Genomic DNA, 24,535 nt, shown 5'->3' on the forward strand with positions numbered 1-24,535 from the left:
ATTTTCCCTGCAGCCTCTTTGCTTAAAATCTCTCCCCCAGAAGGGATACTGTGCACACTGAGCAGAGGCCAAGAGGTGCTTCCCGACGTCAGGGGAGGCAGCGTGGAACAGGCGTGAAGCCCCCGCCGGCAGCACGGCCAGACATATCCCCTCCGTGCTGGTTTCCAGTGGGTGGTTTGATTCCCACATAGTCACCTCAGGGCTTCTGGCTACAAGTTGTTTCAGAAATACTGGGTGTTTGTCATGCTCATTTGTAAAACTGGAGCTCGAATTAAACTCCCCAGTGGAGGTTTTGCATTCAGCTGCTTTGCAGCAGCCCTACAATGGCATTTGAGTGCTGTTTTGTTAGGGTTAATCTCTGAAACAAAGTCTTTTCTGAGCGAGAGAGCAAGCCCGTGTGTGCCGAGATGCTTCCTTTGCACAGCTGTGAAAAGCGATTTGATCTGGTGAGGGTAAAAGCTTGAAGTTGGAGCTATAATTGGAGTTTGGGATTTTTGAAAAGAGAAAGGGAGATAAGAGACCAGTCAAAGCTGTCAAAGTCTTTTCCTCCCATAGATATTTTTTTTCGTAACTGTTTGTATAATCTCTTTGCCCATAACAAGATGCTAATTAAATCACCAACATCTGCTTAAAATAACTTTGGTCTTTTTTTAACCCCTTCACAGCTTCACTAACTATAACTGTATTCCTGTAATTGTACATTTAACCGAATTAGTTTAAAAGGTCTGATGGGCTGTGTTTTCCTCTGTCACTTTAATTGCCTGTTTGTCACTTGACTTTTGAAAGTCAATAAAAAGAATTTAAGGGAGGTGAAAGGGGAGCGCATTGAATCAGTAAAGACAGAGCTTTGCATTCAGCTGAGGATTTATCAGCCGAGCCCAGTCTTGAACACAGGCACGCAGCCCGTGGAGGTGTGGGGTGGCTGTGGGTGAAATAAAAGCTTCTGAAAGATGCTAGCTCAGCGGCGCAGCAGTGTGCAGGCCTTTCCTGGAAGAGAAAGCGCCCACCTTCCCAGCCGCTGCCTTGGCCGCGAGCCCTCTCCCGGGAATTTAGTGCCAGTTAGGGGATGCTGCCATTGATCCCTTGGCTGAGCTGACGTGACTTCTGAGGAGAGGGAGGCTGCGATGGACACTTCTCTACAAGAAACCGGTTGCCATATCCCCTTTCTAGTCTCTGCGCATGTTTTGTCACAGGGTATGACCTTGCGTCATGGGTTGTTTTGTCTCTGCTTTCCAGGATCCCACCCGGGTGGTCAGTCCCGTTATTGACATCATCAACTTGGACACTTTTGCCTATGTGGCGGCTTCCTCAGACCTCAGAGGAGGTGAGTGTGAGCAGCACCCGCGTCGCAGTGCACAGCCTGCATCTCCCTGTGGCCACTGCCACCGGGGATCTGGCAAAAAGTGCATTAGCCCCATTCAGTCCTCTCCCCCCAGCAATTTTCATGCTGGTTTGGAGATAGATGGGCATGATGTGAGGAATGGAGTTGGCTACAGTAAATAAGGCAGTCAAGCAGGATGGAAGTGTCATGTCAAAACTCCCCTTTGCAGCGCTGAAAGCCACTTGCTGAAGAGAAGAGACGGGGGATGTCTAGGCAGCAAATGGAGGATGCAGCTGTAGCACTTCTTAGTATGCCTGTGCTATTTGTAGCATGTAATATCCATCAGAGCATGTATCTCTATGCACAAGGGGACAAAGTAAGGTTTCATTAGCAGCTTTAATTCTGACTTTTCCAGTCTTTGGAGTCCTTGACTTTGCAATTGTAATGTGTTGTTTTTCTTTCACATGCAGTAGTAAAATATGTTAGTCGCTGGACTCATCTCCCAAGAGCTGCATCTCCATGGCTGAAGTCATTTAAAAGTGGAGAAAATAACTTCACAAAACCCATCTTCTGCATCCTGAGAAATGGAATTGTTTCCTAATCCGTGCCCAATTTTAATTTCCTGTGGTGTGTCTTTGTTTTGGTTTTAGGTTTTGACTGGAGTCTGCATTTCAGATGGGAGCAACTTTCCCCAGAGCAGAAAGCCAAACAACTTGATCCCACTGAGCCCATTAAGTAAGTTGAGATCTTGTTTGGCTTTGTACGGGTCGCCTTGTAGCAGAAGACTGACACACATTCCAGGACAACTCTGAACTTTGTATATGTATTGTGAGTTCCCAACAAGCTTGGATTTTGCAGTACCGCTTCACCTCCCTCTTGGCAGCAAAGCTTGAGGTGGTTGTAGGGTTGTGATGCAAAAATAGGCCATATTGATGGTTCCTTGTATTTGGTAGCACTGAATCTGGGGCTGAGTCTAATTAGGGGGAAAACCTAATGATCTTTACTCCCACTCACAATTCAGCTACCATTTAAAACTAAAGCAGTGTTCTCAGTCAACTTGATTAAAAAAATGGTTCCAGGTGAACACTGCTCTTCAGGACCTGGCTGAAGGCTGTTCAGAAAGTCAGGATGTGCAGGAGGGATAGCCAAAAAAAAAAAAAAAAAAAAAAAAGTTCTGTTCACATCCCTTGAGATAGAGGAAATGTTCTGGGCACTGGCATCGCAGTGATCCTTCTGACCAGCCGTGAGGCTGCTGGCGTGTGTGGCACCAAAAAGATGAGGAGCGCAGAGTGCCAGAAAACTGGCAGGAGGTCCTTATTGCAGGGGAAGAGAGCATTATTTCTTCTTACAATGCTGCTGCTGTTAACAAGAGCTCTCTCACCTCCCAAGGGCTCATCTCATATTCCTAATCACCCTGCCCTGTAGAGCACTGTGGAGACTCATCAGGGTGCAGGGAGGCCATGCCAGCTCCTCCTGAGATTCTGCTAAGCTGTTGTTATTTGCAGTTGCAATGCAACGGGCTCATGGAAACTTGTCCGAGGAAATGGTGTCTCCTAAAGCTGTCTTCTGGATCCACCCTCCCCTCCTCTGCATACCTTCTCTGTGCTGCTTTTCTCAGCTAATCCAAAGAATGAAAAATACCCCTGTTTCGAAATAAAGATCAAACAGCTAGTGATGGCTTTTTAAAAGATCTTGTGAATTGCCTCTGCCTTCCCCCTCCCCAGTGGAATGGTGCTTTTAATCGACTGGCTCCAGGCAAAAAGCCCGTCTGAGTAATGTCATGTGAATAACCCCCCAAGCGCTAAGTGCATTTCTGCTGCTCAAGCCTACAATCAGGGCTGTGAACTTGGGGCTTGCAGCAGTTGTGCTGATGCGTGCATTAGGCAGTCATTAAGTGCCAGGCAGTTATGATTGACAGCAAAATACCAAGGCAGTGGGAAGAGAGGCGCTGATGCTTTTTCAGGGCGTGTTTGGTAAAGGGGAGATATGGAGGTAATGTCCTGAGGATGGAACAGGAGGCAAAAGGAAGAGCTTCTGTGCATGTAGATGCTGTAGCAGTGTTTGAGTGTCCCCTCTTTCCTTCCCAATTCTGCAGGACTCCCATCATTGCTGGGGGGCTCTTTGTGATTGACAAAGCCTGGTTCAACCACCTGGGGAAGTATGACAGTGCCATGGACATCTGGGGTGGGGAGAACTTCGGTGAGTCACTTTTCTTCCTCATACACACTTGTGGTGTTGATTCTTGAGTCATGTGAGATGGACATAAGGTCAGTCTCTTGTAGTGCTCTGTGTGGCTCCCCTCACATTCATAGGTTATAGTCTCAGGTGAGTAAGGGATCCGTGACCATGAATGATGAGACATGAGCAATTACTAATTGTTAGAATTTCCCTGTCTTCCATATTGTTTTGATTTTCTATAAAGAAATACCACAGAGTTTTCAGCTTTAGAAAACTTCTTTCTACATATTAGAAAGCACCACATGTGATCTTATTTCTTCATTAATAAAGCAAATATATTGAGATATTTGAAGAGAGCAATTCAAAACTGTGAACTAAGGCATCAGAGCCTCTCTGAATCTGCAGAGGGCCTGAAACAGCAGCTCCATTGGCATTGCAAACCGTGACTAGGTATCATGGCTGCCCATCTGTTTCTGTATTCCTAGATGGGTGATAGCTGCTAGGCTCTTTGTGGCAACATGATTTTCCCTAGAGGAAAAAGGTTAAAAACCTACCTTAATTAAGTTATCTTTCCCCATTATCATGGGGGCAGGTGGGAACTGAGAAATCTCCTGTGTGCAAATTTGACAGGACTGATCAGAGAGGTAACAGCTCATCCCTTTCCCCCCATTTAACAGAGCTGGATCAGTCTGGGCTGTTCTCTCTTTGAAGCTGTAGTGATGCTACAGATCAGAGCAATAGACTTGTATCTGTGAAAGAGGAAGGAGGCACCTGATGTCAGGGAGACAGATTGGAATCTGGCTTTAATAGCTAGCACCTCTGGAGAGTGTGGCTAGCAAGGAAGAAAAAAATCTTGTGTCTTAACACATATAGCAACACTGTCAGTCATCCAAAGGAACAGATGCTGCTGCCTTGCAGTAACCCATCTAATGCCTGGCACTGCTGTTTGCTTCACATGCCTTTTTCCTCTAACATATTTTATTTGTTTATATCTCGTTGCACAGTAGGATCTCTCTCCCTTGTGCTTTCCCTCTGTGGGTAGGTATCTTGCCACTGGTCTGACCTGAAGCATCTGCTCTTTCTGAGCAGCATGGATCAAAGGGAATCTAGGAGAGAAGAGCAGCCTTGCCACCTCCCCTGGTGGATACATGGCCCAAACAACACACTTGGGAAAGGAATTAGAAAGACAGGTTTGCCACACTGCAGCTGACCCACTGTCCATCTCTCCTCATTACTTTTCTCTGACAATGACCAACACAAGCTGCTTCTGGGAAAGGGCCCTGGAATGAGCAATTACAGAGCAGCCTGCCCTCCAGGGAAGCTCGTTCCCAGCATGTCTGTCAGGGCTTCTCTGATGCCCTGCACTGGGGGGCATTGCACTCCTCATATGTGGTTATTGCCTGTCTTAACGCAGCACGAGGCTTAATTACTCACACTGTTCCCCTTGAGACAGGACCAGAGCAAGCAGGCATGGTCTGTGCTGCCTCGGAGCCCGACCGATCGCAAAGCGACCGGAGCCCGCACCCATGTGAGTAAGGGAAAAGACAAGGCAGGTTAATACTGGAATAAAAAAGTTGAGATCAGATCAAAAAAGTTGAGGTGTTAAGATCAGATCCTGCCTTCAGCTCTCTCTTCATCTACCTGAGAGCAGAAGCATGTCTCGCTCAAAGCTGCATCTTCATCTGTAACAGTCCAGGACACTGCTCCCATGGTGTCTTGTTCTCTTCCACGACTGACCCTGCTGTCCCCTCCAGTTCTGGACAGGTGACAGGGCAGGAGCTGGCTGAGCAGCTGCTCATTTCAGGTACTTGCACTGAAATGTGCATTCTGCTGTGGGTTAGCCGCTCTGAGCGGGTGCAGGACTCCAGCCTGTGAAGGAACATCTCTTCTCCCTTTCATGTTATTAACTTAGTACCTAGAGGGGGCTGGAGACTTGAAGCAAAACAAAAGCAATTATGTTTGCAAATAGAGGAAGGACATTTTAGGTGCTTTACTTTTCAAAGTTATTTAATCACTTTTAGAGGAGTTGGCTACTGCTGGCAGAACGACTTGCATTTTTGCTGTTTTGCCAAGTTTAGGTCAAATTCAGCACCCTTACATGGAGAAGGGCTGAGTTAGATTTTCTGGCCCAAGCATGTTCCTTGCTGTGTGGTTACCAGCTGTGGCATATACAGATTTGCACGAGAGAAACGGTCACCAGCTCGTTCCTTGTCAGCCAGTGAGCAATCTTGATCTAGCAGCAATGTCAGAAGTGGGGGGGAAGTGTCTTGGGTTTATAGCCATTGCTACCATGCGGTCACTGCTACCAGATGTCTCCATTTGTCTGTCCCTCCTTACCTGCCTTGCACACTGCACAGCTTGATGTCCTGTGGGATGCGGCTGGTGATACTGGCATGAACAAAGGTGGCTGCTCACCCAGGACTGCTCTGTCATGGCAGGAGACCTTGCTTGGCCAGGTTACCACCAAGAGATGCTGCAGAGCTGCTGGCTTCATGGCAGATCTCTGAAAGACCTGTAACAGAACTGGGCAAGTCTTGCAGGGGCAACGGCAAAAGTCAGATTTCAAGAACTTGCCGCATCCTAACAGCCATCTTGAAGGGACCCGGCGAGCTGCCTGCTCGCACCATCTGTATGAAGGGGACTAGCTCAGAGGGACCGTCTACACTGGAGATATCCCTGCCTGATCAGAGGAAGTGCTTTCCTGGTTCTTGGTCTTCTGACTTATATGAGTTGCTGCAACTGTTTTACCTCCTCCCCAGGCATTTAGCTCTTGGCTGGGTGTGAACCTTGCTTGTTACGTGCCAGGGATGGATCTGTGGGCCATTTCTACTGACAGAAAACTGTGCTTTAATTGCCTCTTCTGGGATTAGAGCAGGGTCTGCAGAGTACAAACTTTCCGAAGCAGAGAGCTTCACCTCCTCACCATCTCCAGTCTCTCAAGAGCTCTGTTTTCATTCCAACCTATCATGTACAGAGATCACTTCAACCTGCTTCTTTATTATGCCTTAAATTATGAGCAGGCAAGGACTGGACTGTGCAAGCCTTTCTGTTTGAGAGAGCGTTTGAGAGAGCTGCAGGTTAAACAGAAGGATGAGAGGAGGGGAAGGCCGATGCAGTGGCCACGCATCGGCTCGCAGCTGCTCAGCTAATTGTGCTCTTTTATCAGTGCACCCGTCTAATTTGCTCAGCAATGCTCCTGATGTGGACAGCACTGCGACATGCAGATAAGGAGCAACAGCCACGTGCAAGGAGAACTGAGAGCAACAGCTTAGAGTGGCCAAATCCTGCCATAATCTCATTTCCCTGCAGCTGTGATTAAGGTTGCTCCCAACATAGCACTAGGACATGGCACAAGGGCATGTTTTATTGCCCTGCTAATGCCTAGTGCTTGGGAAAGGCTGTGAGGCTCCAGCTGTTCTTGAGGCTCTTGTCTGTAAACACAGCACTGAAGGAAAGAGGAAGGGATTTCTGTAAAGAAATACTGTTCCTTTTTCCTCTCTTCTTTGCTTTCCCACCCCAGCCTTTGCTGCCTTCTTCTGCCATGCCAGCTATTAGCAGTGGTCCCAAGCTTTGAATTTTGGACCCAGGAATTAGGCTCTGTGAGGCTCTTTGGCCACGCTGGCCACCAGTTGCCGTGGCCTGAGGAGCAGCAGGGCGTCCTGGGAGCAGAGGACCTGGGAGAATTGGACACTTTTGCCTGGTGCTTGCTGGCATCATCCCCCTCCATCAATGAAGGAAATATCGATAAGCTGAAGGCTTTGTGCATGGCCTGGGCAGAGCAGCTGGAGATATGAAGCTTTGTAGGCTGTCACAGAGTGCTAAGCAATGGTGAGAAGCTGTGTGAGCTGAAGTAAGACTAACGGAGGGAGCTGCAAATGCCAAGTTTCAAGCCAAACAGCCCAAATGAGATGCTCAAAGCTGTGAATCATGTTCTGAGGAAGGGCAGCTCTGTGCCGTGGTGGTTGGCAGGTAGGCATTGCCTGCTCCCAGGGGACAAGGAGTCAGCGTGCCTGGCAGCAGTCCTGAAAACCCTTCCCCATGGCTGAGGCTGCTCTTGTCACCAGATCCAGCCTGGAGAAGAACCACCATAGTGCTAGCACGTGTAAAGGGAGTGCAAAGCTGATGGGTATCCTCCTGTCTGACTTCTGCAATTAAATATGTAGGGGAAGAGAAGTGAAAAGTTTGTAGTTTTGGATTAGATATGAGCTAAGTGTAGGTCCATGCTGTCAGCAAGCCATAAACAGGATGCAAAGAACTGCAAAAGTATTTTCTTTTTATTTTATTTCTTTGTGATGCTGGTTCTGTCTAAGCATGACTAACTGGCAGCATAGCTGCGGATTCATAGTTTCATGGACATTAAGACCAGGTAGTCATTAGATCAGCCATTCTGCTTATCCATATTACCTTCATGGTCACCTACCAAGAGCCCAATAACTCATGATGTCAGTTGCGCCACAGAGTTTTTCCTACCAAAGCTAGTAGAACAGGAAGAAAGTGGCTTGGGGCAACCAGGAGACATGTCCTGTAGTGACAAGTTACCCTGATTTTTGGAATAGTCCTACCCAACACTGACCTTTGCTTATGAGTGCATGTGCTTGTTGGTGTGCGGTGTTGGCACTTGGCGCACGTGGAGCTCACCTGAGAGTGTGCTGCCCAGGGTGGGCTCCTGCCTGTTCTGGGGCAGGTGATGGATGCACAGCCCTTTTCACTTTGCAGAATCAGGCCTGCATTCATAAAAGATAATGATCATCATAGTCATTAATAAACAGAATTCATGGTGTCTTGCGTGGACTTGACAGCCCCTCCGAGGAAAGAGCTTCTGAAACATGCAGTGCAGAAGTAATTACAGGAGCACAACATAGCACCAAGATTCTCAGATGGAAGCTGTGCTGCATATAAAGACACGCACTTACATGTAGCACTTGCCATTGTGATAGCACCTGCTGGGCAATAGGCAGATTTCAAGACCGCTAACTTCAAACGAATTGTAAGAAGCTTTGAAATGCAGTTTTAAGAGAGTTGGGCTTAGGAAAGGCCCTCTGGTAATTGATTTACCCCAGTTTAATATGGCAGAGGATGAAATGAGAGATAACACCAGGATCCACCCTGCTCTAGGATAGAAATATAAAATGCTGAAGCTGCTTTTCTTGTAGAAATCTCATTCCGTGTGTGGATGTGTGGAGGAAGCCTTGAAATTATCCCCTGCAGCCGTGTTGGACATGTCTTCCGGAAGAAACACCCTTACATCTTTCCAGAGGGAAATGCCAACACATACATTAAGTAGGTATTTTGCACTTGCCTTAGTTTTGAGAAGTGGAATAAAGTGCTGACTTGTGAGAAGGGCTTACCTGTTAGAAGGTGACTGGAGAAGATGCAGAGAAAGTTTGGTTGAAACATTTGGAAGTACCCATGAGAAGAACTCTCCTGGGCCAAAGCAAAGTACCTGGCCTGAGGATGATGAGCCAAGGCCCTGGCATCTGAGGGCCCACAGAAGCTTTTCATATGCAGGAACAGAAGCAGAAACAGGTTTTGTAATGGCCAGCTAAGATGGGACAAGTCCTGGGGACAGATGACCAAGGAGGGAGGCAGTCCAGAAGTAGAAGTCAGCTGGGGAGAGATGATGGAAAGAGCTCATGAAGTGAGGAAGGGATTTCCTCTGTTTTTCAGAGCTCTAGGCTGAAGATTGTCTGTAAAGTTAATAACAAATGCTGTCCGCCCCGTATGCTTAATACAGGATCCTTTCTCAGCTAAACTGCATTTATATGTGTTTGCACACCAGGAGCTCCTTTTTATGTGGGCTTCCTAGTATTACAAAAAGAGTTGACAACATTTGTGAATACCCAGCTGCTCTGCCTGCAGCAGGTTACCGCTAACCTATTCTCTCTGCATCTTCCCCAGGTTTTGCATGTGCTAATGAATGCAAATTGCACATCTCTCTTATACCCGGTACATGATTTCCAGCCTCACAGCGTATGGGGCAGGAAAGGCACTTTTCAGATGGGTAACCAGAGATGGCTTCTCTATCACCTTCCTTCATCAAGGTGACAGTGAGGAGAGAAGGGTGTTGTGGACATGCAAGGGCAGGGCATAAATTGGAGAACACCACGGGGATCTTGTTTTCAGTAAGGAAATAAGACCCTTACATATTGCCAGAAGTCCGCTGTTCAAGTCACTAAAAAACAGTGTGGACAGAGTGTTTTGTGTTATATCACCTGCAGGAGTAGTAAGGGAACTTACATGGGGTGACTCTTTCTGGTTGATACCCCAGACAGATTTTGGTGAGATTTGCATCAAGACTGAGATGTAAAACTTGACATTTGCTCCCATGTTTGCTATAAATCAAAATGAGATCAGAAAGCCACACAAAAATACCCTGAAATTTGAGGAAGGTTAGGAACGTGTGCAGATGTGATTTAGATAATTCTTCTACAAGAGCACTTAGAGAGACTTTAGAGAGAGAACAAGAAGCACGGCGAATCAGCAAGGGATTGGGGCTACATGTCCTGGAGTTCCATGTCTGTAGGCATTAGAAGGCTGGGTTTCGATGACCTTACAGTACCTATCTGCCTTAAACTTAACATAATAGTATATAATCTGAGAGGAGGAACAGATTTTTGCAACCTGATGCTCTGTGTACCTTCAGGTACCTCTGTTTAAACAGAGATGCTAGGAAAAATGTCGCTGTGTTTCTGACTAAAACTGATACATTTTTCCACCCCACAACCTCTTCTTGCACAGCTGTGCAAGAGGCAGCTCAGGCTCCAGCATCGTGATGCGTTCACATGAGGGTTATCACTTGTTCTGTGCCCCACAGGACTCAGAACCTGCCCTGGGTGCCCACAGCCTGGTGACACAGTGCTGCCATCTTGTAAGCAGTGCCTGAAAGAGCATATCCTGGCCCTTGAGAGATGGAAGGATAGCTGTAACAAAGCCATTTACAAAGAGACCTGAAGCCATAGCAAGCTGCTAGAAGGTTTTCTAAGGTTCATAAACCTTCTCTGCACATCCATCTGACATGGAAAAATGATATATTTGCTGTAGAACTGTACCTGGGTGGCTTCTCCTGAGTTTTGAATGTTGAAATAATTCCCAGTGAGATTCAAGAGTGCAAAGAGAGGAGAGTCCGTAGAAGATTAGCACAGAGAAAATATTTGGCTTCAATCTTTGGCAAAATTTGCACTGCTTTTTGAGAGCTCCATCCCACTTGCTAAATAAAAATTGAAGAATGCCTGCCTAGGAGAAGGCACTTAACGAAGAGAAGCTGCACTCGCGAGTCTAGTGGGTACAAAGTGTCCATCAAAGCTTGAGATAGTGAATTCCTTGCCTGAGCTGTGGCTCATTTTGTGCTTGGTGCCTGGAGTGACAGGGAGCAGGAGGAGCTTCTACTCTCACAGGGAGGAGTGATTTGGCTCAAAGACAGTTTCGTCCAAGCCTAAGTCAAAGATAGGAGCAGAGCAGGATGGGATAGTTCATGCACCAGGGTCTCCGTTTACAGTGACGACCTCACCTCAGAGGTTTCACCTCTCTTTCATTGCTTCCCTCAGAAACACCAAGCGCACAGCGGAGGTGTGGATGGACGAATTCAAGCAGTACTACTACGCAGCTCGTCCTGCAGCCCAGGGAAGACCTTATGGAAAGTAAGTGCCTTTCTGTGATGGCAGTCAGAGCCTCGCCTGGCCTCGGGCTGGCTGCCTGCTGCAGGGGGTGTTCACCGTGGCGTCGCCTTGCTGTGGAAACCCGCCTGTGTTGTACCTGTGGTAACACCCAGTTAAACGCTGGTTTAATGGTAGGCAAATGCTTCAAGCACAGCAACCAAACCTATAAGCAGCCAGTTTGTACGCTAGGCTAGGTCCTCTCAGTGAGTGAACCCAACCACAGTGTGAGAAGACCTCCCTCAGCCCATGTCCTGTCCTTCACATGATGTTCAACTTGTCCTAGGCCTAGGGTAGAGTTTAGGATGAGAGTTTAGCGGTCTCACTGTCAGGAAAGTTGGCATATTCTGAATGCAGAAAGGCTTTATTGAAAAGCAGCAGATGTTTTATATGCAAAATATTTGCCATTCTTCCTTTGGATAGTCAGACACCCCTCCTTTTCAGGAGGAGTGTACATATATTTGTACATGTATATATTTGAATTAAAGAGCATGTAAAAATGAGATATTATTTCCTTAGAAAGTTTCCAAGTCCAGAAACAAATTACCTCAGGCTATTTTCCAGTTTCCAGGGAAAATGCATTAAAATCCTGAAGGCTAACTTATTTTGATGGAATTAGCATGCTCTTCCCATCTGTTAGCATGAATTGAAGTAATAGCTCTTGTCTGAGTAAACAAGGATTTGGGGAAGACAGACCGAGGATGGGAAGGGAAGATACTGTAGGTTTCTCACTGCTGCATAAATGCTGGCCCACAACAGCTCCATGGGTAGAAGCTCACCCAAAGAAGAGTTGAGCCTGGAAAGTGTCAGTGTATCCAACTTTTCAGCAGAAATTTGGTCCTTACTAGTGAAAGAAGGAAGGATTTCACTGTATGATTAAATTCTGATGAGTTCAACAGGACTTAAGCATGTGTTTCAGTGCTGTTGTGAATCAAGGCCTTCTATAGTTCTATAAACTAGCAGTAATTTGTAATAGTACATATTAACTTCTAGTATGTTAATATATTAAATTTGTGCTTATGTATATAGTAGTTTTTTTTAAAAAAAATGTTACTAAACATTTTTAAATGACTGTACTTTTCTATGTGCCCTTTTTTATTCATCAAACTCCAAGCTCCTTGGCAATGTCATCATCCCATTTTACCAAGTGAGACCCCTAAAGAGACAGAAATTAAAATGACAGGCCAATCTCATGCAGCAGGTGGCAGGAAATGGAGCTCCTGGTGGTCTAGTGCCTGCTGCCTGTACATTTGTTTGTTTTTTTCTTATCTTTCCTTTTGGCACTTGTGTCTATCCCTCATGATTTCCTTTCCAACTCCGCAATGTTTTCTCCTCAGTGTCCAGAGCAGAGTGGAGCTGCGGAAGAAGCTGAAATGCCACAGCTTCAAGTGGTACCTGGAAAACGTTTATCCTGAGCTTAGGTACGGATCAATGATCTCAGTCTGTGTTCTAGCACTCTAGTGGGACCCCAGTCCCTGCTGTCCCCGTCAGCTTTGCCTCTGCAGCCACCTCACCTCCCCATGGCCCCTCAGTATCCCAGCCCCTTCGCCCCAACGCCACCAAGTCAGGCCTTCCTGCTCTGTGCCCGATGGCATCCGCCAGTGCATCCTCCTCTCCTTGTTATATATATCCTACTGCTTCCCAGCAGCAGTGTGTTCTTTCAGTTAAACCTTGGGCCCCTGTTCCTCACTACTTCCCAGCCCTGTGGTCCTTCCCAGCTTCCTCCTCTGCTTCAGAGAGCTGAGAGGGAAGAAAAGGCACAAGGCCTGGCTCAGGCCTTGCAGAAAGGTATGGTGAATATTCTACTGTTTTTAAACATAGTTCAATCACAGTGATCCTGCTCATTTGTCATCCTGCTGGATCAGCCCTTTAAATTCAAGGTACTTTTCTGTGGTACTGAAGTTTTTTCTTCTGTCAAAGGCCACTGTAAGAGTTTATAACATTTATTCAGGAGACTCTGCTGCAGGATTTCCAGGGCTGGTGAGGGAGACAGCACCGATTTTTTTTCTTTATCAGAGATCTTACTCCTAGCCTAATGATTTGGTTGATATGGGCTTTCTAAGCTGCTTTTGCATAGGTCCCTTTCTGACCCCCTAAAATCCATAATCTGTTGCATCCATGCCCTCAATCATTCCCAAGAGCTATCCACAGAAATGGCTCAAAAGCTTTGGAGATACCTTCAGGGACCTCTTGGTGCATTCGCTTGAGTGCAGAATCACAGTGTGAAAATGATTTATAGCTGTCATCTTGCTTTTTCACTGAGAATGACAGGACTGTGTAGCAGTTTCTTATGAGGTTTCCCTACCTCTGAGATTTGAAAACTGACCTGCCCCCTGCTCTCAGGGTATTTCTTGCTCCTCTCTTTGCAGTGCGCAGTGCTATTTATTTTTCTCCTCTTGTAAGAGACCCCCATCCATCTCTGAAAGCTGCTTCTGCAGGGTCAGTGCCCTGTGCCGCTCGCAGCGGTTCAGTGCAGGGACAGATTTTGGCCCTCGTTTTCTGAAGGTGAATTCTGAGGGGCATATGGCACCTTCTTACCCACACAGAGCTGCCCTTTGAGTAGCTTGTGCCTCTAGGGGAGGGGAGAGGTTATTTTCTGCTCTTCCCACAGGATTCCTGAGGAATCACTCTACCAGTCTGGGATGATCAGGCAGAGGCAGAGCTGCCTGGAATCGCACAAGTCTGAAGGCCAAGAGTTCCCAGTCTTGAGCTTAAATCCGTGCAGCAGCAGCAAAGGCACTGCAGCGACAGCACAGGTGAGTGCCCATGCCCTAATGCAGGAGGGGAAAGGCTCTGCTGCAGGTGCACTGTGCAACTCCAAGGTGATTTTCTATATTTGTTAAAGCTCTGCTGGAAGACTGAGGTATAGTTTAACCCCAGTAAGTCCTGCTTGCCTTGGTGGCGGTCTTGGGCAGTACTATCGCTGCAGCAGTCCCACAGCTCCAGAATGGGCTGTGCTGATTTTCTCTGTGCTGGCCCACATGGAGCACTCCCTGCTTCTGGCCAGAAATGCCCTGTGTTGTTTGTATGCAGAGAACAGAGGAAGACAAAGAGAGCTATAATTCCTTCTCATGTTTCAGCCTTACTTCTTTTGAAAAGCACTGAATTGCGCTGGTATTTATAACTTCATAGTCTGCCTGCTTTCAATATTAAACTGCCCATTAAAGTAGTGAGAATTTAATGAGGATGATCTCTCTCTCTTTTTTTTTTTAATCTCACTGAGATGAGAAAAAAGAAATCTATCAAGCAGCATGTGTTCTCTGAGGCATAGTCTGGGAAACATCAGAGCAAAGAGCAGTCACGTGCACCTTGCAGTGCAGTCACTGGAGCAGGACCCTACACACATGGGCTCAATACCTGCCTTTGCCTCAGGCTCTCTTTGTGATTTTGGGCATGTTTGTAAGTTCTCTCAGCGTTCCCATCTCTAAAACAGGGAGGATAACAGTCACTTGGTTCTTTGGGGATGCCATGAAAGAAATTAATAAGCAACTGTGTACTTGCTTCCACTTGACCCTACATCCTCAACCCTTGTGGTTACACATTCAAAACAGGTAACTGTGCATATAAAAAGCCCGGCTTCGGGATGATACTGAAAACTTTCCTAATTTATTTGTGCAAACAAAGCATGTCACTACATGCATCTCTTATGCATGCAATTGTATGCCCATATTTAGTCAGTAAAATAATATCTGCTTCACAGTCCGGTAAAATTAACAATGACTACTTTAATTTTAGTTCAAAAATGACAACGAATCTAGCAGCAAATAGTGCATTTATAATTTAACTAGTTCCAGGTTTTAAAATTCTTTCTCGTTCTTCCACTGCTTTATTGACTTTTTACATAAACAGCAAGAGAAGTGAGCTAATGAGAGCAGGTCATTATGTTTTGCTGGAACAAATTTCCTGAAGGAAAAAAAAGAACATTTTAGTGAAAATTACAACTTTCAATGAGCTGGATCTTTTTAAAAAATCAGATCGTGAAAAATCAAAGGGGAAACTGTTGCTTCAAGACAGCGTTTCAAAATGAAATGGCATTAGTCTTTCTGAAATATCAATTTGATGTGATATTTTAAAATGGGAAATGTCATGTCAGCAAGTTGGATTGTTCCATTCCTATCAAACATATTTTGTTTTGACATTTCCAATGAGAAAATTTTGAGAATTTTTTCATGCCATAAACTTTTCATCTTCCCATTCTGATTCTGCAGCTCTTTGCAATAGGTCAAACGTTTCCCACTGATGGCAATTCAATTTCTTGTGCCTGTCTAGGACTAAATCTGCAGGGGAGCAGTAGAGTATACTACAAAGAAATCACTGCGAGCTACACTCAATAAACAGGAAGAGAGAAAAATCTTTTCTCTTTTATCCTTTTTTTCCCCCTCTCTGCTCTAGAGATCTGTTACTTTTAACCCACAGAGAACATTTCAGGTAAAAGTAGGATTTTTAAATAGTCATTCAGGATGAAAGTGTGTATTTTTATCACTCAGTTGTTATAACACCAGCTGAACTCTCCAGGAGGTGGAGACTTTGGTCACCAGTCTATGTTGTATAAAGTATGCAGCAGTTTCAAATTATTCACATTATTTCAAATTATTTACATGTATACGTCTAACAAAATTGAATAGTAGCAATCTTCACTTTTAGAAGATTGAAGTTGCATCTTGCTTGCCCTAAGCTTGATTATTTCAAAAATACGCTTAGCTAAAAAAAGCTGCACTTTCCTGACATTCAGCAAGTACAATGGAAAAATCCTGGCTGTCCAGATTTTTTATTATCAAGGCTAGTAGCATTAATTTAATGGCTTGATTCCCTTTTCTGTAGCTAATTCTTTGCTGGGCTCCGTAAGTTCTTCAGCAGCATTAAATGCATGAAGTCCTTTGTCAGTCTGTGAGAAGACCTAAGCTGTCATACATCACCTTGGATGAAGGGGAGAGAACATTAAGCTATCGAGTGGCAATTGCTTAGTTATTTTGGCTTTTTCTATCTTGTGAAGGATACTGTGAGCCCTCTGGACAGATTTATTTTGGGGGCAACTTGAAAATAATACTCTGACGGCAACGATCAAGCAGATTTTGATCCAGATCAAAACTAAAAGACCAAGCAGATCTCACAGGCCTGCCCTGATGGCATTTGGTGTTCGTCTTGAATTACAAAAAGGGGTACGGAAACACAAGGAGAGCCCGCATCGTTGACACTCTGTAGGAGAGCTCTGTCTACTCACACCAAGGTACAACCTGGCCCTTCCCTCTCTGTAAGGTCTTGGAGTAGCCAGGACAGGCTGTGTCCCATGAGGTGGCTCTCCAAGGCACCTGCCCTGGAGTTAGTGAGTAACAGGGAGTTTTGTGCAGGGCAATCTCCAAGGCACAGCATGCCCTGTCTGCGTATCAGAGGCTTAGTACTGTACATCTTGTTATGTCCCATTTACTAAATGAACTGATTGATTTAGCTTATTGCAAGAGAAAGCATCTGAGGGAAAAATTTGTTCATCATAATTTTGTTCTGGTTCCTCTAATGAAGATGTCACTGGCTGGCTTGTGCATTGGTTTTCTTTTCAAACTAAGTGTCGGTTGATATTAGTCTATACCAATCTGGAATAGATTTCAAACTCTGGGGTTTATTTAATAACCTATTAATCACTAGCAGTTCCGGGAAGCCTGACTTGCTTCACAACAGAAAGCAGAAGCCATTTTGGTCTGGATTTTCATGCACATATAAGCAATAGCTGCAAGCTGAGTGTACACAAACAGTAAAAATAAGAAATAGTGGGAAAATTGCCCATTCCCTGAACTGCACCTCAAAATATCTGGGGTCCTAGACCTGAGTGGCAGCCATTGCATTTGGATGGCATGTCCTTGGTTCTCACTATGGCAGAAATGCATATTCTGTCTGACATGTCCCCTGAAGCTTATCTCAGGTGGCTGGAAGAGCTCTGCAGGTTGAATAGATCTGCACTTGTTTGCAGAACAGTTAGCATCTATCCAAGCTATGCTGACATTACCCCAAAATATCTCAACCATAACTCACTTTTTTGACCTTCCCCGCCTCCAAATCTTTGTTGTTCTCTTCTCCATCTCTTCAGCAACCTCCACTTCCTCAGAACACTAACTCAATCAGATCCTTTCATTTTCCATTTTTCACCCTCCAAGATCATTTTTTGGAGGTCAGAGAGCCATGAGGATGCTCAGATGTATTGCTAGAAGGTCACAGATCCCTCTGCTTATCTCTGTTTTGCTTGAGTTACTCCTCATGTGTGCCCCAGCACAGGAACAAGGGGGCTGTTACATTCATGTCACAAACGCCCTGGGAAGACTCTGACGCCTGAAGACCAGTGACGCCAACTTGGCTACTTGCCTGTGAGCTGTGCCCGCAGCGCTGGCACTGGCACCCTTTGCGCTTCGCTTTCCCCTTCCTGAGAAGTACAGAAATGCCAGTTGCATTGTGGGGCCTTTCAATGAGTGAAGCACTTTGCTGTCCGTAGATGACCAATGCAGTCAAGTACTATCAGTCTTGGGAAGTTCTTCTTTACGGTGGCAGGGAGGTAAGATATGACGGCTGAGGTTAGCCCAGGCTTCGTCACAAGCATTTTTTTTCTCGAGCTTTAGGGAGCTGCCGACTTCTGCAGCTGGGCAGCAGAGCTGGCGCTGGGCTCCTGCGGGCAGCTGCGTGACCAGCTCAAGGGCTCCCTTTTCCCCCTGCCAAGCCGAAGGTCACGCTTTAAAATAATTCCCTCAGCTCAGAGCAATGCTGAGTAGCAGTGACAGGTGCCTCCTCAAATGATGCTAAAGCCTTGAGAAACGGTCTCAAGCCTCAGCTGGGGGTGAGCATGATCAGGGCTTCGGAGGGGAGCAGCGTGCATGGGGCATTGCTGTATGCGCCAGATGCCTCTGCTCTTCCCGCTGCCTCTGTGTTGTGTGCAGGGCCGCCAGCATGTAACCAGGAATCCTTAACTCGTGTTTCCTCTTTTGCATCTACTTTTATTTTTCAGCGGGTGCCAGATCTTAGCCCAGCCGGCAGCTCCTCTGGCCAGCTTGCAGCCCTGGGTTGCACTGGCTCTTTGAGGGGTTCTGTGCTTAGGTGCACCCTGAGCTGCCCTTTTTGCCAGAAAGCAAAATTCACATGGCCATTTGCCAGTATTTTAACTCAAAGCTTTTCATGGATTCAGTGCTGTTCAAGTGACATTCTTTTCTTGGTTTTCATTTTCTGCATCACTTTTTTTTTTTTTTTCTGGGTTTCATCGAGGACTGAAAAGGGAAGAGATGTGATTAAAACTGGACAAAACATTTTCAGCAGGACTGGCTTCCACAAAAAGTCATTCTGCCAAGATAGAGGAGCCTTGTGAAAAATCTGTCAGTTTAGATAAGGACTGTAGCAGAACAGCCTGGGGGCAAGAGAGGGAAGATCTGCTATCTGTTATCCAGCTGACGCACATATCTGAGCTATATAGACCTCTCTTCTAATGGCAAATAGCAGCTTAGGATATGTGGTTACCATAACCTTCTGTCCCACAGCGCTTTGCCGCAGGAGAGGATGGCCCTGTCTGGAGAAGATGGAAGTACTGGTAAGGCTTGAAGAGAGCCTAGGCTGGAAAAAAAAACATGGAGAACCTCTGGAAGGAGCAGCGCTCCATGAAGTGCCTCAGTAAAGCAAGGAGGTCAAGAAGTCCCACTCTGACTTAGCTGGGGCATCCAGCATATACATAAGCTGCAGAAATAACTTCTTGTTGTTTAGGAGCCGTGTAGCTTGGTGTGCAGTTCCAGCCCTGTCTGGAGCTAAAATGAAGAAGAATTGGTTAAAAATATAGAGCAGGTTTTACAAGCAACTTGTAGGCAGTGCTGGCTCCAGGAACAGGTGCTGGAGCTTGCCTCGTAGGGCTTGATTCTTCACAGATGCAGGACTAATTTGGCACATGATTTCCCAGGCTGGTAGTTTACACAGCAGCTGACAGTGTGCATGGTTGGGATGTCTGGAACATGCTCACTGTAGGATCAGGTGAACGCTGTACCATCTGATAAAGAATAGTTGCCAGATGGCCACTTGGGTGCAGATTACGGCTCTGAAAACGCATGCTTGTTATATATGGAAATCCTGAGCAGCTTGTGCTGGAAAGCCTGTAAGCAAGTTCTTTGAAGAGATAGGTTTGATCTGTTAGATGATGGGGAATTACAGGGCTAAGAATCAGGGGCTGTGAGAGGCACAGTGTGAGGTCCTTTTGGGGCTGGGTCTGTTGTACAAAAGGGTGTTTTCCCCTGCAGGTGACAAGAACCTGAATGAAGTGGAGTTGATGTTCTCAGAAACTAAGGGCCTGGAGTTGCCTGTTTTAATGTTGGGGATAGAGGCTAGAGCTGCTGACTGTGACAGATACCAAAAGGGTAGAAGTATTTCTGTGCTTTAATATTTCTTGCTAATGTAACCCCAGCCCCCACAATTTAAAGTCAGTGGGAGCTGCAGGCACCTCAGGGCTCTGAAATCAGGGCATTCACTCTTCATGTTTCCTTTCAGCACTAAGAAAGTGTTGCAGTGTCCTGGGAGCATTTTCTGCTCCTGGTTTTTCAGACGCAGCCTGCTGCTTAGCCAGCCCTGCCACAGCTCAGCAGGCTGCTTTCCAGTTGCCGCTGCTTGTCTTGCTTCCATCTCGGAGTGGTCGATGAAGCAGGAGTTGATCCTGCTCTGCACCCGGACTTGAGGACCTTAGAAACACCCATATTTCTGATTTAAAGTTAGTGCCTGCACAGAGCTATAAGCAGAACAAGCAAGCCAATAACAACAAAAAATTGTTTAAGAAGTTACTCTCCAGGTTTATGTAGCAATATGGTTTGCAGATTTCCTCAAGGAAAAGGAGCACTTATGTACTTAAACATGCACAAAAATGGCACTGAGATATTCCTGCTTGGAGCATCTGAGATCTGCAGGTATTGTTCCCGGTTAATATGTACACAGGAATTTATGCACAGTGTTCTTCTTCCACAGTGCTGGAAGAAACCGTTATGAAATATTCCAAATGGGGTATCTCTACAAGCATGGTCCAGCACCTTTGAAACTCTCACTCAAAGTGTCAGCCACTCCTCTTTTTATCCCAAGGAAAACATTTCTGGGTGAAAAAAAAAAAAAAAAAAAAGATAATCCTGGAGAGACCCTAATGTATGGTAAGCTTTACAGAGACACAGGATCTATGTTGCTCCAAAGATTTCTTGGGCTTAGGTGGTGAAGAGCAGGTGAACAAAATAAGCAGCTGGAGAAAGCTCCAAGAGAGCACAGGTGCAAAGGAGGTGGTCCTACCAAACCAGGACAGCAGGCATGTGGAGCTCAGAATCAACTCTAGTTTTTAACCTCCTTCCTTTCTTTCCCTTTTGCAGGAATGGACATACACATACAACCATCAAGTCCGCCAGCAGCAGTTGTGTTTGTCTGTGTACACCCTCTTCCCAGGGTCCCAGGTGCTGCTGTCACCTTGCAAAGAAGGTGATAACAAGCAGGTGAGCCTTTCTAGCCATCTCCCAGTTAAGTCTGCTTGCTTTCCAGCAAGATCAATGAGGTATTACTGAACATCAAATTGCCGGTGTATTGCTTCCTAGGGAAAGCACTGCCTTCTGCCTGTGCCCTGGCCTGTTCAGCCCTTTGCCTCTCAAATAAGTGTGTTGATAAGGGTGCCTATTAGTGCGGGTGGTGATCTGGATGCGTAGCCACGGAAGTCAAATGGAAACTGGCAATTTAGTTCCCGCGAGCTGCCAGTCAGCCAGCAGACACTAGTGCTTCTCAGAAGTTAATCATCTAGCTGGCATTTGAACCAGTGACCTCGGGAAGAGCGTTTGTGGTATATTATCTGTCTGAGGGCTGCAAGCCGGGTAGAGGCTGAGTTCTCATGATTCGGGTGTACGTCTGACAGGAGAAGCGCTCAGCGTGTGTCCTGCTCAGCATGGGCAGCGGGTGCTCTGTAACTGCCAGATTCAAGCTAGGAAGACTTAGCGATGACTTTCTTTTTGATCCTGGGATGATATATTAAAAGCCCGACGAAGAGGAGGGTGTTTTACCCATGTTTCTTATCCCTGTGTGTCTCTCCACAGCGATGGGGTAAAGTCGGGTCACGCATTGAACACATAGCTTCGCGCTTCTGTTTGGACACTGAGACGATTGGGGACACGAACGAGAGTACCAAAGAGCTTGTCATCAATCCTTGTGAAAGTACAGCCATGAGCCAGCGCTGGGACATGGTGATGTCTTGACCTGCTTGAGGACTTACCTAGCTGGGCCAGACACTGAGACTTTGCTACGTGCAACCAACATACACCAAATGGAGCTTAAATGCAAAACCGTTGGGGGTCCTTGTGTATTACCGGGCAGAAGAACCATTCAAATAAAAATAAGGACACTGTGTTCTAGGATGAACAACAAATGTTGACTGTAGGACATGTAGTCATTATTGACTGTTGGCAGTCATATATGCAAAGAGAAGGGATGACAAGAAACCTTGAAGAAATCCTGAAATGTCTTAAAGTGACTCTGAGGCTCCTGGGATGTGCCCTGCTGAAGTTCAGTGTGTAGAGTATTTATTAATCTCACTGGAAACACTGTTCGAAGAGCCCTGGAGACCAAGAGGAGAATTGGACTTGGCAAAGCAAACATCTCGGGAGCTTTGTAAGGAGTGGGGCAAGTGCACAAGGAGACAACTTGCCAAGGAATAAAAAGAGACATAACCTGGTGTCAGGTGGAAAACACTGAGTAGTCTTTGCACTTTTTGTTGGGGTGGTTGAGCTTGTCTTCTGAAGACAGCATCGGTGGAGCTGTGTTACACATTTTACTTCATGTGTGATCTGTGTTTGTGTTGTGTATGCAGAGAGACAGTGCTGTCATTTAGGAGTGCAGCCAGGATCAAACCAGCAGGAGGAGTCCTGCTCACCTGCCCATGGGTGGTGTTGAATTTCCAAAGTCCAGGCAAACAGAGGACTTGTGTGTGATGAAAGGACACAAACCGCTGTGATGCTGGATGGAGAAGCAGTAATGTGATTATTTAACCTCTCTGGAGGCCATGGGTGAGCCTCAGCCGCTAAAAACACCCTTATAATCTCAATATATGTCTCTCACTATTTTAGATCTGGAATAAGTCAATTTTTCACTCTATTCCATAAAAGTAATATTTTTGATAATCGAATGTAATTGTGTCATGTTTGTGTTTCCCAATTTCCTGACAACAAAAGGAACAAAGGAATTAATTAAAACTAGAGACTGTGGTAAAGAAAAGGGATAGGTAAAGGAATTACCCGTTTTTCCTTCCCAAGTGTCTTCAAGCCCAAGGTGTGAAGTGGTGAGGAAATGCTTGGGGCTGTTTCTCTGAAGCCTGGGTTACAAAGTACCTGTCTTCTGATATCTTTTCATGTAGGCAGATTGCCTTACATTTTGGCATTAAGCAGAAGTCATGTCTAGCTACATGACAGTTATAATTGTGAAAGAAACAGAGGAATAAAGACCACAGAATAGGAAGCTACAGAGAAAAATGAGGGGTTCTTTCCAACCTACCCTTCAGAGCAGATCCCACTATGGCAACACATGACAGGCAGTGAATCACCAAGAGCTGCATATATACAGTTCTTGTGTAATAACAATTCTTGAGGAGAGTTTTCATAAGACTCTAAATGTAATCTGAAAGCAAATGCTGTTGGTGCCTCTAAAAGCCCTAAAGCTATAATAGAAATCCCATCCTTCTGTCCCTACAACTAGAATACCATAAGCTTTGAGCCTTCAGCACCCTTTCTTGAGTCATGTGTTAGCTTTCAGCATTTTACTGCCTCAGTTTCTCCTCCCTCAGTGCTAAGAGAAAGCGATACAGGAAAATCTCCTTGGCTTTTGTGACAAAACCAGTAAAACTATCTTTATCTACAAAAGGTCAGAGACTATATATGCTTTTCCGTATGCTGTAGTGATTACTAGTCTAACAAAACTTTCATGGTGAAGACCTGAAGGACTTCTATTCTGGAAGGACTGGAGTAAGCTCTCATTTTGTGGTGGTGGATTGCATTGTTCTAATGTCACCACTTTCCAAAGGAAACAAAGGGAAATATTTGAAATGTAATGAATCATTTCACAAAGAAGGTTAGTGACCTTGTGGTCTTTTTATTTAATTGAACCAGGAAGGATCACACCTGCTTTTCTCACTGCAAATGACAGGCAAGTTCTAATAATTTCCTATTCATTGCTCACGAGGGAAAGCAGCTGCCAAGAGCATGCAACTTAATGTGGTCACAGCTGTGCCATGCTTGCAGCCTGACAGTGGAGTTGCTCCAGTTCTTAGAGAAAACGCTGCTGCCACGCACCCATTAGCTGAACAACTTGACTTTAGTTTGTGAAGTCCACGATGTGCCAAGTACACTCTGACCTAGAATTTGGACACATATAGTTTATTATTTTCCACCTGAGCCTGAAATGTCTATTCTGCTGACAGCCAATGTTCTCTAACCAGGTAACACTCTTCTTTGTCTTAGTAGAAACAGCTGCCTCACTACACACATGGGTTTGAGCGTCTGTATATAGGGGACCTGCATAGATGCATTCTCGGAATAAGTTGTCTGAACAACTCTTCAGTTCTCTCACCTTTTGTGAAGGACTGAATCGGAGTACTATAAACAACCCTTCCTATTGCAAGATGCACATGAGAGTGATCATTGTGAACCTGCTTAGGGGTAGTTGGAGACAGAAGGTGGGAAACGTGACATTAGGCCCAGCATCCCCTATGAGAGAGCTACATCACTCAGCTAAATCTCCTGCCAGTCCAAAAGCTGCCAAGTACCTAAAAGTCTTGGGAAGCAGCAACTGCTCAACAAACTGATGATTGTTCCTCATGTATCCATCCGCCATAGCTCTTGGACTTCAGCATGCTTCATGGTCCAGGAAATGAGATTAGCACTATGGATTAGCAAGGTTTTCGGAGAAGCCTGAGGATGTAAATGTGACTCCTGGGAAGCTTAATATAAGCAGGCATGCAAGAGTATGGCACTTAGCAAATCTTCTCTCACTGTCCCTGCAAAAGACCTTGCATTGTATTGGTGGAAAGGTGACTGCTCCTGAAATCCAAGTCACCACTTTGGATGTATTTTATCTATTAAAAATACACTAGATACAGATATATATATATATTTGCTTTATATGTTTTACTGTATGTTTACATTTATAATCATATTGTGAACTGAGCTATGTGCCCTTTGGTAGACGTATCTAGACGGGCTCCTATGTCTATACATCTGAATCCCTAATGTCATTTGGTAACATTTTGCATTGACTCCAGGGAATAGCAGATGAAGTAGTAACTGTGATTCTCTCTTGGGCTTTTTGATGGGCTTTATGATCTTCAGATAAAACCTCTTGTGCCTTGCTGAAAACCTACAGGAAAAATAGA

At 45.5% G+C, this 24,535-nt stretch overlaps 1 protein-coding gene across 1 annotated transcript in view; it reads left to right on the forward strand.

The window, feature by feature from the left end:
- GALNT14 (polypeptide N-acetylgalactosaminyltransferase 14) overlaps positions 1–22,292 on the forward strand; it is a 109,698-nt gene extending 87,406 nt beyond the window's left edge. Inside the window, exons 7-15 of the mRNA XM_088520565.1 lie at positions 1,237–1,324; positions 1,972–2,056; positions 3,417–3,520; positions 8,653–8,779; positions 11,044–11,136; positions 12,489–12,572; positions 13,763–13,907; positions 20,505–20,624; positions 21,213–22,292. Coding sequence (XP_088376691.1) covers positions 1,237–1,324; positions 1,972–2,056; positions 3,417–3,520; positions 8,653–8,779; positions 11,044–11,136; positions 12,489–12,572; positions 13,763–13,907; positions 20,505–20,624; positions 21,213–21,371 — 1,005 coding nt within the window. The 3' untranslated portion in view covers positions 21,372–22,292. The remainder of the gene's footprint in view (positions 1–1,236; positions 1,325–1,971; positions 2,057–3,416; positions 3,521–8,652; positions 8,780–11,043; positions 11,137–12,488; positions 12,573–13,762; positions 13,908–20,504; positions 20,625–21,212) is intronic.
- Positions 22,293–24,535: the final 2,243 nt, after the last annotated feature.

This window comes from Tinamus guttatus, unplaced genomic scaffold (genome assembly GCF_059628265.1).
Source record: "Tinamus guttatus ecotype Peru unplaced genomic scaffold, ASM5962826v1 Tinamus_guttatus_pri_ptg000090l, whole genome shotgun sequence".
In the NCBI taxonomy this organism is placed as follows: domain Eukaryota; kingdom Metazoa; phylum Chordata; class Aves; order Tinamiformes; family Tinamidae; genus Tinamus; species Tinamus guttatus.